The following is a 16,043-nucleotide window of genomic DNA, read 5'->3' as shown; positions in this document are numbered from 1 at the left end:
ACCAGTGTCAGGGCCTTGAGTTTTACTTTAGGTCAGTAAGCTGCACGTGCATCTGAAAGGAAAAAGGCACAAAAGAACTAAAAATATTCTCTTTCTTTCATCTTTACTCCTACACTTTCCCTCGGGAAGCCAAACAATATGCAAAAAGAGCATGCTGGGCTTCTTTTGAAATATGGGTCAACACAGAGGTATGGATCTTTTCACCTGGGGAGCTTTTAAAATATACTGATACACACACACACACACACACACACCCCTCTGGCTCATGGCAGAACAAAGCCAGAATATGGAGGCGGGCATTGTGATGTTTTCACGTTCTCAGTAGTGACCTGGGGTGGTGATCACGTAAGCCAGGCATTTTGCACACCGCTGGAGACTCTAAGATTTCATAACCACCCAATCTGCTCCTCGTTTTGCCTGTCAGGAGGAGGCTAGAATCCTGCAAAAGAGACGATGCTGGCCATCCTTGAGCACCGTGGAGCCCTAGTACGCGCTGAAAGTGGGTGATGGGGAAGACACATGGAGGAAAGGATCACAGCCTTAATTGAGAAGGAAAAATAAAACATAAAATGGCAAAAGGTAGCAGAGTGGAGGAGAGAAAAACAAGTGAGAGTGAATAATTTAGCAATCTTCTAGAGACTTCTTTATGCCTTAGGGATTCTTTACTCTTCCTCCCCATGTACTATATTGTGTAGTATTTGTGATTCTGAAATAAAACACGAATGGGGCTGAGGGGTTGCACGTGGAAAACTTACTACTGCGGCTCAAATATAGACGTCTGTATTTGTGAATATGGCACTTGTGAATCGAAAACTTTATAACGTTTCAGAAAGAACACTAAAAACACACAGGAAAAGAAGTTAATGTTTGTGGAAAAGTGGAATGCTTTATCCTTTCCTCTTGGCACCGAAGGCCTAGACAACAGATAACCAAATTGAAATTTTAATGGTGCCTGTCAAGCCTAGTTGAAAACACCTTCTGTTCGGCCTCCATAATGGGATGTTCCGGTGTCCACGCCATTAACTCCTCAGTTCTCCAATCTGAAAAGACTAAAGGATGAGGCAGAACTTGTACAAGTTTTTAAAACCATGTTACTATGGTGAATCACCTCCGTCATTTTTCCACAGGTTGGTACCAATTTTATGTTGATGACAGTTGGAAATGTTAAACACAAGTAAAAAGCTTGAAATGCCATTGGGCCAGTGTATTAAAATAAAATCAAACATAGAAATATTAGGTATATACATGAGAGCATAAGTGAAACATGATGCGATACAGCATTTTCCATTCAAAGCTTACAGTAGAAAAATTTAGTAAACAAAACCTCTTGAATCTCTTGCCCCAGTGTATCATCACTGAGCTGTGGTCACTTATTTTCCTCCCTACCCTTGGATATAAATAGTTGCACACATCTTATACAATTTAGAAAAGATTGCTAAATCACAAAAATAGCCCAAAATATGGCATTTACCTTCTAGAATACAAGTAAAATTAATATTTGATCATTAAAATAATTTTTAAGTCATCTGAAGCAATAAGGAACATTCTTATGCTTCCTTTTTAGAAGGCCCCATAAGGTTCTGCAGAGATTAGACTTTCATTGTTTTTCCAAACTACATTGTCAAAAAAGTCTGTATCAGGGAGTCATGGAATTGAAAACTTAGATTGTCAAAAATATGCCTTCTTAAGGAGAACAGGTTCTCAGGCAAGATGCTGGTATCTTCTCCATTTTCTCAGAGGTCTGGTTGAGCCGATGCAGTGGATGCAAGCCACATTGCAAAACACAGCAGCTTTGCGTTCTCACAAATACCTCTACAGGGGAGAGTAGGAAAATGATTCTGCTGCTTCCAACCTAGGTGTTCTGTGCAGTCTCCAAGGAAGGAAAATACGTAGCACTCTCATATTTCAGAGGCTATAAAGAAACTGAAATCTGGGAAAGACATTAAGCTGCTTTCACCTGCAAAATCTAAGAGGTTGGATTAGTAATTTTTTTCAACAAATAAGCCAAAGCAGAGAGAAGATACAAAGGAGCAGCATGATATGCATCTGGTCATTTTAACTTTATAAATGAGTCTAGTTGTGCTACTATTTGGAATTTGTTGAGATGGCCTCTGAACCTTTGTAAACATGGGGCCAGAGCAAGTGCATCTGGGGGAGGATGGGGTTTTTCCCTCGGAAGGCTGTATTTGGATCTTGGTCTAGCAGAGCAAATGTCCAGCTGAGGAGCAGTCCTAGCTGCAAACCACTGGGCAGCAGTTCAGCAGAAAAGAAAGTCATTTTTTATGTGTAGAGGGTAACTTCCTGAGTAACTCAGCCTTGGCTTTCCGGAACCCGGCACGACAGATGATCCATGCACATGAAATGACCCGTGTGGCCAGCGTCTGCTATTTTTTCCTGTAAAATGAGGTGGCTATCCATGTTCAAGGGACCCGCACGTCCCCATGCTCTAAGGCTGCTGCTGATACTGCCCTTCTGTTGCTGTGTAGAAGTCGTCCAACACGCTCTGCAGGTAGTCGAATGTCGGCCTCTCCTCGGCTTTCTCCTTCCAGCACATCTTCATGATGTCGTAGAGCTCATCTGGGCAGTTCTCCATGCGGGGCATCCTGTAGCCCTGCGACAGGGCGGTCATCACGTCTGCATTTGTTCTCCCTGAGGGAAACAAGACATCCCATTTAGACATCCCGCCAAAGGAAGAAGCTTTGCAGGGTTCTTTCTGCTACCCACACCCTGCATCCAATAATATAGTCAGCCTTAGAGGCTGAGGACCTTCCTGTAAATAACAAATATATACATTTTAGTACAGAGGGTGTCATGGGTTGATTTGGGTCCCTCCCCCCTCAAAAGGTACGTTGGCCTTGAAAGGTGAAATCACTGCCCTCCCCCCTACGTGGGATCAGACACCCAGGGAAGTGAATCTCCCTGGCAACGTGGAATATGACTCCCGGGGAGGAATGTAGACCCGGCATCGTGGGATGGAGAACATCTTCTTGACCAAAAGGGGGATGTGAAAGGAAATGAAATAAGCTTCAGTGGCAGAGAGATTCCAAAACGAGCTGAGAGATCACTCTGGTGGGCACTCTTACGCACACTTTAGACAACCTTTTTTAGGTTCTAAAGAATTGGGGTAGCTGGTGGTGGATACCTGAAACTATTAAACTACAACCCAGAACCCATGAATCTCAAAGACAGTTGTATAAAAATGTAGCTTATGAGGGGTGACAGTGGGATTGGGAATGCCATAAGGACCAAACTCCACTTTGTCTAGTTTATGGATGGATGTGTAGAAATAGGGGAAGCAAACAAACAGACAAAGGTACCCAGTGTTCTTTTTTACTTCAATTGCTCTTTTTCACTCTAATTATTATTCTTGTTATTTTTGTGTGTGTGCTAATGAAGGTGTCAGGGATTGATTTAGGTGATGAATGTACAACTATGTAATGGTACTGTAAACAATCGAAAGTACAATTTGTTTTGTATGACTGCGTGGTATGTGAATATATCTCAATAAAATGATGATAAAAAAAAAAAAAAAGAAGGGAAAGTTAAAAAAAGAAAAAAAAGAAAAAAGACAAACAAGGAAAAAAAAAATAAAAGATGTAGTGCCCCCTTGAGGAGCCTGTGGAGAATGCGGGGGTATTCGCCTGCCCCACCTCCATGGTTGCTGGCATGACCACAGACATAGGGGACTGGTGGTTTGATGGGTTGAGCCCTCTACCATAAGCTTTACCCTTGGGAAGACGGTTGCTGCAAAGGAGAGGCTAGGCCTCCCTGTATTTGTGCCTAAGAGTCTCCTCCTGAATGCCTCTTTGTTGCTCAGATGTGGCCTTCTCTCTCTGGCTAAGCCAACTTGAAAGGTGAAATCACTGCCCTCCCCCCTACGTGGGATCAGACACCCAGGGGAGTGAATCTCCCTGGCAACGTGGAATATGACTCCCGGGGAGGAATGTAGACCTGGCATCGTGGGATGGAGAACATCTTCTTGACCAGAAGGGGGATGTGAAAGGAAATGAAATAAGCTTCAGTGGCAGAGAGATTCCAAAACGAGCTGAGAGATCACTCTGGTGGGCACTCTTACGCACACTTTAGACAACCTTTTTTAGGTTCTAAAGAATTGGGGTAGCTGGTGGTGGATACCTGAAACTATTAAACTACAACCCAGAACCCATGAATCTCAAAGACAGTTGTATAAAAATGTAGCTTATGAGGGGTGACAGTGGGATTGGGAAAGCCATAAGGACCACACTCCACTTTGTCTAGTTTATGGATGGATGTGTAGAAAAGTAGGGGAAGGAAACAGACAGACAAAGGTACCCAGTGTTCTTTTTTACTTCAATTGCTCTTTTTCACTCTAATTATTATTCTTGTTATTTTTGTGTGTGTGCTAATGAAGGTGTCAGGGATTGATTTAGGTGATGAATGTACAACTATGTAATGGTACTGTAAACAATCGAAAGTACAATTTGTTTTGTATGACTGCGTGGTATGTGAATATACCTCAATAAAATGATGATTAAAAAAAAAAAAAAAAGGTACGTTGGCGTTCTAACCCCTGCCCTCTGCCCTGTACCTGTGAACGTGACCTTATTTGGAAACAGGGTCTGTGCTAGTTTGAAGTGGTTTATGTACCCAGAAAAGGCCCTGTTCTTTTAATCCATTCCTGTGGGTACAGACCTGTTGTGGGTGGGACCTTTTGGTTAAGTTATTTCAATTGAGATGTGACCCCGCCCATTCAAGGTGGGTCTTAATCTTTTTACTGGAGTCCTTTACAGAGAGGATAAAAGACAGAAAAAGTCCAGAGAGAGCTTAGAGAAAAAGCCTCCAGAGGAGCTGAGAGAGGAAGTCACTGAAGCCAGAAGCTGGAGGCAACGTAACCTGGGAGCAAAGGACCAGCAGGCTGGCCAGGTGCCTTCCTATGTGACAGAGGTGTTCCAGTTACAGCAGCGTGTCTTCAGAGAAGGTATCATCTTTTTGATGCCTTAATCTGGACATCTGCATGGCCTTAGAGCTATAAATTTGTAAGGTACCAAATCCCCATTGTAAAAGCCAACCCATTTCTGCTCTATTACATTCCGGCAGCTTCAGCAAACCAAAATAGGGTCTTTGTAGATATGTTCAAGTTAAGATGACGTCGTCGAGGTGGGGCCTAATCCAAAGACTGGTGTCCCTATGGGGAAAGGAGGAGACCTACAGGGAGCACATGTGCAGACAAGGGCAGAGACTGGACAGGTGCATCTGCAGGCCAAGGATCACCGAGGACTGCTGACAAACCCTAAAAGCCAGACGAGGCAGGGAAGGATTCTCCCCTACAGGCTTCAGAGGGAGAAGGGCCCTGTCTACACTTGATTTCAGACTTGTCACCTTCAGAACTTGAAGCAATATATTTCTGTTGTTTTAAGCTGCCCAGTTTGTGGTACTTTGTTATGGAAGCCCTAGGAGACTAATAAAGAGGAGGTCAAGATGACATTTAGTTGGCTAGAGAGAAAACTAGCAAACATAGTACGTAGAAGATACAGCATGTCTCCTTCAATAGGAAAAGGATGTTGGAGTCAACGGGCCTTTTGGGTTAACCACTCGCCCCAATCCTAACCCTCAACTCAATTTCTTTAGTACTATATTTTTTTCCAGCATGTACACATAAAACATTTAACAAAAAATCATTTTCACCTATATTTATCTCATACTAGTATTTTTAAAATCAGTTTTTCACTGCAAAATTTTCACTGTAAATTTACTTAAGGCAGTATGCTGAAGTCAGCCAGACCAACTGATGATGACTTTGCCAAACAGTTTAAAACACTGAGATTTCTCTGGAAGGAACAGTAGTCCAGATAATCCAATGGACACCTGTTTGTATTTTGTGCTGTGGATCTTGTGGAAATCATTGTTTTCTAAGAAAGAGATATTAATTGAGAGGAGGAAAATTGGGTTCAAATCACAGCTCTCCAGCTAGCAAGCTCACAAACTCATTAAATTGTTCCAGTCTTGAGTTCCTGCTAAAGTCAAAAAGAACACTGACTGGAATTAGCATTTTCTCAACAGCCGGTGAGGGAACCAGGGAGCTCGTTACTCCTACTGAGCTCTGTGAGAGGACCGATTAACGCAGGGAAGCTTTTTATATAGTCAGATTTGCAGGGCAGTTCAGAAGCTGCGCTGTGGATTGTTGTACTGAGAATGGCTTCAAGAAAGAAAAAGATCATTTTAATAATGACGCTTTCCTCCGTTATTAGAATGGGACAGAGAAATGTGCTCACATAGCAGTTTCAGCAGGACCTATCCTCATCTGTATATTTGGCGTATTTTGTGGATACGCTCTTCTGTCGGGACATGAGCTCCTCCAGAAAGAAGCTGTATTTCACTCAGAATACACACAACACCTGGCCTATGGAAGCAACTTGACTGCTCACAGCCAGCTTACCTTCTGTAACTACCTCCTTTCTATAGCTATAGATTTTACCACTATTGGTCACTGGAAAGGTTGTAAAAGATAGCAAGCAGCTTTAGGGAAAGCCGCTTTTTCTAGATTTGAAAGAGAATCTTCTTTTGAATTTATTCTCTAATCAGTGTTTTTCAAATTGTGGGCCACCATGCATTTGGGATCATGTGGTAGACTGAATTATGTACCCCAACAATGACATGTTCTTAATTTTAATCTAGTCTCTGTGGGTATGAACCCATTGTAAACAGGACCTCTTGAAGGTGCTATTTTTAGTTAAGATGTAGCCAATTGAAACAGGGTGGGCCTTAATCCAGATTTATTGGATTCCTGGAAGTCTTATAAGGAGAACAAAGGAGAGGACATTCCATGTGATGGGAGGCAGAAATACAGGAACCCCAAGGACTGCGGGCAGCAAGCACCAGAACGCGACAGCGTTTTAGGAGAAAGCAAGCCTTGCCGATCGATGTCTTGATTTTGGACTTCTAACCTCAATACCAGGAGCCAATGCAATATAGGAGTCGACCCATTATATGGTATTTGTGATGAGCAGCTCTGGAAAACTAAGACAAATTGATTTTTCAGGAACTACTAATATTTTTTGAATGAATAATAACAGAATAAAATGCAATGCACATCGTAAATGCCAGTGGCTCCGTGAAACTTTTGTTTTATAGACAGAGTGGGTTCCTGTGTTTCTCATCACAGGTCATGATCCGTAAAGTTTGAGCCCCTCTGCCCTTGATTAATTTTTCTTCTAAGGACTTCTGGAATACAGTTACTGGAGATCCTTCCTGGACTTAAACCCTTGGCAGAAGACAAAGATTATTTCTGTCTTGGAAGAGCCCTTGTTTTCGAAACTAAACGATCCAAGCAAACTTTATAATTGTTCAGCACTACTGAGAGTTGTTTACATGATAAATTAAGTTTGCTCAAGTGTACTTCTGAAGCAGTATCTTCAAACTTTTGTGTAACTGGAATTTTCTAACTGAAGTCTCCATTTGACTCCTGTTGCTAAAGCCAAGGGACAGACTGGCATCACTGTCTTTATTTGGGGTTCTGGTCTCCACAGAATTATATGGCCTCAGTGCAGCTCAAGCTTTTGTAGCTCATCACAGTCCCTGGGATAAATTTCAGAAGGAATTTCTGTGTTTACTTTTGCTTGGGACTTGGTGAAGTTCTGGGGATCCTGGCTGGGGTACTAGCATCCAGCATGATATAAAAAGCAACTGAACCTGCAAACTTGGTGAGGAATATCTCTTTCATTTCCTTCCTAGGGGGTGCCCACAGAAGATAAACCTTTCTAGAGCCACTGTTGCTCTACTGCACAAAGTTTCTTCCTCATTCTCATATGTTCCTAACTCTGAAGAACTCTCTCAATGCTGCAGATAAAGGCCAAGCATGTTCCATCCTGACCGGGAACTTGACCTGATAAGAGGAGCTAGAAGCAGGGAATCTGATGTCAACAAAACAAGTACATTAAATGGCTAATCTTAAGGAAGAGAGAGAGGGAGAGAGAGGAAGGAAGGGAGGGAAAGAGGGAGGGGGGAGAGAGAGAGATAGAAAGGGAGAGAGAGAATGCAGAACTTGACCATACTGATACCTAATCGTTGGTCTGTTGCTAGGTTAAAGAAAACAAACACCCATTGGCTGGTGATCTCCTTAAAAGATAAGCAATTATATATTCCATCATTCTTTCTTTCAACAAGTATTTTTTGAGTCCTTATGATGGGCCAGGACCTAACACCGAGCTCTGAGAGATACAAGAAGATTAAGACAGAGTCTTGTCCAGCCTGGTAGGGAAGATATGTCAAGGGAGGGACATAGGCGGGGAGGCAGGGAGTGTTATCTGGAGGGGGTAGGAATTGGCAGAGACCAAAAGGTGGCGAAAGAGCACAGGAAGGAGAAAAATGGGGTACAGATTAGAAAAGGGATAGGTGGTCAGTGACAGTAGATGGGAGCCCAGCAGCTCCATGAACCCCAACAGTCTTTAACAACACTGGGACCCTCTGTGTGTATGTGAGGAAGGAAGTGTAGAGTGAGGAATTTGGCTTCTGAAAAGAGGCCTGGCCTCAGTCCTGGTTCCTGGAGGGGTTTAGCCTCTGGAATTTTCCCCGTGGTAGGAGAATCTTTGATGTTCATGGTGGGCCCACCACTGATCTTAGGCTGGGAATTGGCCACAAAAACCAACCATGTGATTAGAGGGTTGGGACTCTGAGCCACTGGGATCAACTCCCCAGACCTCTAGGAAAGGGGGGGGGGGGGGACCTGGAGATGTCAACCAGTGGGCACTGACTGAATCAACCATGCCTATGTGATGAAACCCGAGTAAAATCTCCAGACACCAAAGCTTGGGTGGACTTGACTGGTTGTTAACTCACATTGATGTGCTAGGAGGGTGACACTCCCTGGCTCCAAGGGGAAGGGGAAAATGGAAGCTCTGCATTTGAGACCCTCCCAGACTTCACCTCAAGTGTCTCTTCTTTCTGCCAGTCCTGATTTGTATCCTTTTTTGCTATAATAAAACTATAATCATAATTATACTATAGTGCTTTCAGTGAGTTGTTCTAGGCAGTTATCAAACCTGAGGGGGTGGTGGGAACCCCAAATTTGTAGCCAGTTGATCAGAAGTAGAGGTGGCCTGGGAAACCCCAAACTTGCAGCTGGAGTTTGAAATGAGGGCAGACTTACAGGGATTGGGCCCTTGACCTGTGGTTCTGACCTAATTCCAAGCAGGAAGAATATGAACTGCACTGCAGGAAGCACCAGCTACCACGGGCCCACAGTCTTGGACCCAATAATACTCCTTCCAAGGGGGTTATTATTTTTTTCTGAACATTACTTAACACCAAGATGAGTATTTTCGATAGGGGGAGTTTCCTGATTCAAATTCGCACAGAGCATTAGAATGCTAGATATGTCTGGTAAGAAACAGCCAGAAAAGACACGAGGCTTTCCATGATGTTTCAGAAGGCTCTGTCATTCTCAAAGATCTCCTTTCTTGTTATAAGAACAGAGCAAAACAAAACCCACAACCACAAAGCCCCTTCTTTTTTCTTTGTAAAATTCGAATAGAAATTGAATTTTGGTTTTAAGATAATGAAGCAAAGATATTTTTGTCTCCTTTTTTTACCCCTGCAAGCCACCTCCAAAACTAAAAAAAGAGAATAAGGAACAAAAACCTAAATCCCATTTTTGATGAAACCAAGAGACATCTTTCAGTCTGGACCATTCATATTGAATAAAGAAATCAGAGGCAGACGTGGTCTTAGCTGAGAACGGGAAGGAGAAGCCACATGCCTATGAGAGAGGGACAGTGACGACAGGCAAGCTGTGACATGGGAGTTACCAGCACACCACAGGGGAGGGCTGGGGCAAGTGCTGCAGACAGGACTGGACCCATAGCCTGCCTGGCAGATGGCAAAGGTTGGCGATGGAGACACTGAACAAAAGATGCTCCCAACACCCCCTCCTCCATGAGCCACCAGAGTGCTGGAAGCCAGGCTCAGTCCCCCAGCAGGGACCAGAAGAACTGAAGACACTCAATGGCCTCAGAGAAAAGACCAGAAGCATCATCCAGTGAGGATGCTTCTCATCCAAGGAAGGGCATAAAGTTAAAGGCTTAGAGCACCAGGAAGAGACAGAATGACAGGAATACAGGACAGAAGACATGACAGAGAACAGCTCCAGGAGGTCTAACATCCCACCAGTAAGTAATTCAGAAAACAGAGAGGAGGAAAGTTTCAAAGAAGCAATATACAAGAATTTCCCAGAACTTAGGGCTACAAGTTTCCAAACACAGGGATGCAATAAGTACTCAGCATAACAAAGTGACAAAAGCTCCTGAACAAGGCACTTGGTCATGAAATTCCAGAGATTACGTGAGACCCTGTCTTCCATGAAGGAAATGAGATCTTTCACAGAGGATGGGAATCAGAACATCAGCAGCCTCCTGGCCTGCAACTTCAGAATTTAGTGTCAGTGGAGGAAACTTTAAAATTCTAGGTGAAAACGTTTGGCATACTCGCATCCGTAACAAGCAAAGTGACCTTTGAAAATTATACTTATTGAGTCATTTAGGTCATGAGTCTCTTAAGAAAAAAATCCTGTTTGGGAATGTACCCTATCTGGTAAATATAAATTAGAAGCAGAATAATATCTTTGATGCCTTGGAAGTTCATGAAGAAAATCTCCAGAGTCATGTGCGCAATCCTTGATAATTTGTTTCTCATTCATCAATGAAAACAAGAGGATGCTTTAAGAAAACCATTCCTCATTGCTTTGAGTTTCTGGGGGCTAACAATTTAAAACAAAACAACAAAATTTGTTGAAATGGACTAACAGTTAATGAAGACAATGGATTTCTGATATTTGCCCAAGAAATGAAGAAAAGGTACAATGGTTTTTTTTCCTAAAAGACATGTTTCTCAAAATCTGGTTCCTGAAATATATTCTGATGTGCACAGAAGTTAGTGATACTTGACGTGAATGCTGAAAGTATCTATTTCAACAACTAGTATGGCAAACGGGAAATGACCTCCTGTCCTATACATTTACACTTTTAATATCTGCTAACATTTTAATAAATATCTTTTAGTGAAAAAATTTTATATTTTATCTTCATATCCCCAGAAATTCATTCTATGTTTGTGATTTAACTCTTGGCATCCAGCCAATATGTGTTTGGTTCACCTCTAATTGTATATGCATGTGGATATTTCTGGAATGTCTCCACTCAATCCACCAGAAATTGCTAAAATGACCAACTATGGGAAGGGGATTGTGAGGCTGGAGAATAGGGGTGGGAGACACTTTGCATCTCTTGAGTTTAGAACCATGTGATGATATTCTCACTTAATAATAAACGAAATGGAGAAAACATCTTCATTCAAGAGGTAATAGAAATACTGTATAACATTTAGAACTGAACAGCAAATACTACAGTAAATAACCAAACTTTCTGAAAACTGATGCCTTTGAGGAGCATTGGCGGGTGCGAAACCAGCTGGGGTGGCAATTTTTCATCAGAAGCCTTTCGCACTGCTTGATGTTTTAAGGTGCACTGTGTGCATCTGATAAAAATTAAAACACTTAATAAAAATATAATTGTAAAAAAAAAATAGAAACTTCAGAAACAGAAGCCCCTGGCTTCTCCAAGGCTTCCTCTCCCTGCAACAGAGTGCTCAGAAGCACGCCAAGTGTGGCCCTCCTCCGTCCAGAACCTTCCACGGCTTCCCTGTCCTGCTGTGGAAAATGTGAAGCTCTCATCGTTGCCCCTAAAGCTCTACCCAGTCCACTCCATTCCCAATTCTGTGACTCTCCTACTTCTCTCAGCTCCTGCTTCCTCATCCACAGCGTGGAGACTGCCTACAGATTAAACAAATTAGGCAAGTCATTCATTCATTCCTTCATTCATTCAACAAATGCATCTCTGACACCTGTTCCCAGGCAGCTCACGGCTCGCTCCCTTCCTCACGCGGTCTCTACTGACCCAAATCTCTAATTCACTTCCTAAACCCTCCACAGCGCCTTCACCTGATCTGACACACTCAGCGTCTGTGTGACCATCGTCCGTCTCTCCCTGCTAGCATGTCAGCTCTCAAGGGCAGAGGCTTTGAGGTGGCTGTAGCTGCAGCACCTCGAGAGTGCCCAGCATGCTCAAAGACTTATTGAATAAGAGCATTATTTAAACACTAAACATTTAATTTTAAGTGCCTCTTATCCATAGATTTTGTTAAAAGACAAGCATTTATAAGAATGTAAAGGCTTTGGGGGAAAATTCCTCTTTTCAGCATGCCAGCACAAATCCTGGAAGAGGTGCCTGGAGGGCAGAACTTGGCAACGTGTGCTTCATATGTCAGGAATCTGGAAACATGAGATGATAGCATCACCAGGAGCAGTAAATTACGGATTTGACAGCTTTCATCGATAAACTCAGAGACAGTTATTTCGTAAACTCCACAGCCCTTTGTGACAACCTCCATTTCAAGACTAATCAAAAAGAGTTATATGCTCTTGTCGATACAAGGAGCACCTGGGAGGAATTCATTCCAAACCTCAACACCCAAGACAGTGACAAGCACATGCTAAGCATTGAATAAGAAGTTGAGTTAATCAGCAAAGGCAAAGAAGATGCATTCAATAAAATAAGAGTAAGAGTAAGAATGCATGAGCATATTTTAGAATAACTTCCACTAAAAGCAGTCAAAATCAAGTTCTAGCACAAAAGACTTCTTAGCTTTTGGAAAGATGGGGTCATTTTAAAAGCCTCCCTGCAATTTAATGTTTTTCTCATCTATACCACTTGAATGGAAATAGGTAAGTAAATGATACCTGGATAGGGGATTTTCCCATAGGTGACGATTTCATACAGGAGGATTCCAAAGGACCACACATCAGATTTAATAGTGAAACATCCGAAGTTGATTGCTTCCGGAGCTGTCCACTTAATAGGGAACTTAGCACCTAAGGAAAAAGAGGTGGGATTCTTATTCGGGCATCTGAGCTTAAATTAAAAAAGTCTAGAGGTCCGACCCTCACACTTACCTTTGTATTTTGCTTTTGATTTTTAAATGTTTATTTTGAATAGGTAACACATACACATAGTGCAAAACAGACGTGGTACAAAATGCTATACCAAAAAAATTTGCCCCCCTCCTCTGTTTCTCTTTTGGGTCGTCTCCTTTTAAGAAGCAAAGTTTCTTGTGCATCTTCTCAGAGATGCTATAACAAGTCAATTTTAAGCATAAAAGAACATCATACAGAACATGAAGGAATTCATTCTAAAGTATATCTTCAGTAACCAAATTTTCTTTAACGAACTCATTCTAGGTTGATGTCATATGAATATATTTTTAAGGTGTGTATTTTTGTGGATAAGCATTTTTAAGACAGTAAAAATAAGAATTTCAGATGCTACTCCAAACTTTTAGAAAATAAACCTCCGTTCTTTCATTTGAGAGGAAACAACATTATTCAACTTTAAAAAAGATGTTGGATAGAATGATGTGGTGCATTAGGGCTGAAATGAGTTAGGGCTGGATCGAGGTTTCTTCAGAGGACTGGTGAGGCTAAAGGACATTTATCCCCGGGGTCCAGAGAGAACATGGGGGGTGAGCCCACCCTGGGAGGACTCACACTGTGCCCTGCAGAAAGCAGGGGCTCCCACACCAACTGTCACCCAGCACCTGGCAAATATGAAGGGTTTTCATCAACCACATTTTTGTTATTACGTGTACCTCTGCCTTTATTATGTCTTTGCTATAGAATTTGTTGACCTACAGTGAAACTCAGCAATAAGGAGGTTAGAAAGTTCAGGGAGCCCCTATCCCACAAGCTTGCATTGTACCCCACCCGGCCATCGGCAAGGTGCAGGCGGCCAGTGGTTAGATGCCCAGTTCAGACATCACCTGCCTGGCCTGGAATCCCAGCCCCCCTGCTTCCACTTGATGTGGCTGCAAGCCACTTGCTGTCTCTGTGCCTGCCATGCCGCTCTGTCTATAAAATGGCTCGGAGAGCTATGGAGATGAGTGAGGACACAGGATACTGTTTGACTCTAAACCTTGAGAACTCTGCACTTTTGAAAAAAAAACTTTTTATTGTCCAATAATTTCAAACTTACAGGGGAGTTGCTAAAATAATATAACAAATCCCATACAAAGAACTTGAACTTGTTCCCCACCCAGATACTCAGATCCACCACCTTTTAGCATTTTACCACATTTACTGTATCATTCTAGCTATCCATCTATCTTTTTATCTACCAATTTGTTTTCAAAAATTTGAGAACAGATTGTATATACATCATGCCCCTTGAACATTAATTACTGCCATGTACATTTCCTAAGAACAGGATATTCACTTGTGTAACCACCTTAAGTGCAGTTATCAAGTTCAAGAAACTGAACGTTGATACAAAGCGTACGGACTATGTTACAATTTTTTTCATATGTCCCAGTAACGTCCTTTTGGGTCTTTTCTCCTTCAATCTTAGATCTGATTTGGAATCATGGATTGGCTTCAGTCACTATTGTCTCCTTAATCTCTCTCTTTTTTAATTTGTGGAAACATATACAACATCAACTTTCCCAACTCAACGACTCCCACGCGTACCATTCCATGGGATTAATCACCCTACAATGCTGTGCTGCCCTCACCGCCAGCTGTGACTAGAAATTTCCCATCACCCCAAATAGAAACCCTGCACCCATTATGCATTAAATCTCCCTTCTCCCTCTTCCCCCACCCCAGTACTCTCTCTCAATGAATTTTCATATTCTAGCTATCTCATACAAGGAGAACACTTATTTTTGTGAGACTCTAGACTTGCAAAAACTAATCCATTATGAATCACTATCATGGGACAATTTAGTGGATTAAATTCTAACTCACGTTTTTTGGGGCTAGATTTCCCAGGTTAGACTCCTGGCTCTACCACTTGCTGTGTTACCTCTGAAAGCTGCTCAACCTCCCAGTTTCCTTGTCTATAATGTGGGAGTTATAATAACATTACAGAAATAAGGTTGTTAAAGATAAACAAGGCAATATCTGAAAAGCACTTAGAATAGTGTGTGATCCTGTAAACCTTAATACATTTTGGCTATTACTATTTTTTAATTCCTTCTTTCCTTCAACTATTCTTCACCTGCCTTTTTGCTGATGACATAATTATTAAGCCCAGGCCTAGAGCTGGGAAAACCCCTTGAAAGTACAGCTTGATGCAAGAGGAGAAGATGCTTCAACGTGATGGAAGCGAAGAGATTCTCAACAAACCGCAACAATATTTTGATTTGGATGGTCACCTCTATAAACTGTGTCAACGTCTTCCATGAAGCACCAGAAATAAATATGTGGCATTGAAAGAAAAACAATCCTTACTTAAGCAGTTCTTAGGAATGCCAGGAAAGAGTTTTGCTCTTCGGGAAGAGAGAAAGCACTGCCAAAATGTTCAATTTTGACCTTGTCATGGGCAAGACCATCAGAATCTTTCAGGCATAAGCACCAAGGGCCATTCTATGACAGGAGAGGCCACTGCAGTGCCCGATTTCCCCTGCTCTCAATCTGGTGGCCACGGAGGGTGAGCCCATGGAATAACGTGCAAGGGACCTTGGTGGCATTTACCATCAGTAAGGGACAGGGGGCTTTACAGCTATCGGCATATTTTTATTCCAACCAAATAAAATTGAATGTGGGAAAATAAAAGAGTGTGTTTTATGACATTATATTTAGCTCTGTGCATGTGATAATTTCCATGTTTTAATTTGTAATTATAACTTAAAAACTGAATAGAGAATGGATGTTGCAAATATTTTCTCTGTAGTTAAGGAAAGCATACTTCACTGAGTGGCAAACTTTAATACATAATGTTAAATAAATAAGTTTGATCTAGCCAAATATATTAATTTATCTTTTGCTTTGTTTAATGGAAATTCAAATTACAGCATTTGTAACTTTATAAATGTATCATGTGGAGTTCATAAAGAGAGTAATTTTTTTTAAAAATTTGCTATTAGAATAGTACCAAAGATAGATCATTATGGGACATGTTTAATATTGTACCAAATAAGTTTTTTAGTGACAGCTACCGTAATTTGCTTTGTTAAAAACAGAC

General features: G+C 41.9%; 1 protein-coding gene across 4 annotated transcripts in view; it reads right to left on the bottom strand.

Annotated features, from left to right (window-relative positions):
- Window positions 1–866: 866 nt before the first annotated feature.
- LYN (LYN proto-oncogene, Src family tyrosine kinase) overlaps window positions 867–16,043 on the bottom strand; it is a 129,393-nt gene continuing 114,216 nt past the window's right edge. For 2 of the 4 annotated variants that reach the window (XM_037802930.1, XM_037802932.1), the window contains exons 12-13: window positions 12,767–12,898; window positions 867–2,649 (exon numbers count right to left, since the gene is read on the bottom strand). In XM_037802930.1, the coding sequence (XP_037658858.1) occupies window positions 2,447–2,649; window positions 12,767–12,898 (335 nt within the window). In that variant the 3' untranslated portion in view covers window positions 867–2,446. The remainder of the gene's footprint in view (window positions 2,650–12,766; window positions 12,899–16,043) is intronic. The other 2 variants (XM_037802929.1, XM_037802931.1) reach the window with 1 other exon arrangement.

Source organism: Choloepus didactylus, chromosome 14 (assembly GCF_015220235.1).
Source record: "Choloepus didactylus isolate mChoDid1 chromosome 14, mChoDid1.pri, whole genome shotgun sequence".
NCBI lineage: Eukaryota > Metazoa > Chordata > Mammalia > Pilosa > Megalonychidae > Choloepus > Choloepus didactylus.
Note: the sequence above shows the minus strand (reverse complement) of the source record. Positions and strands in the feature narration are given on the sequence as shown.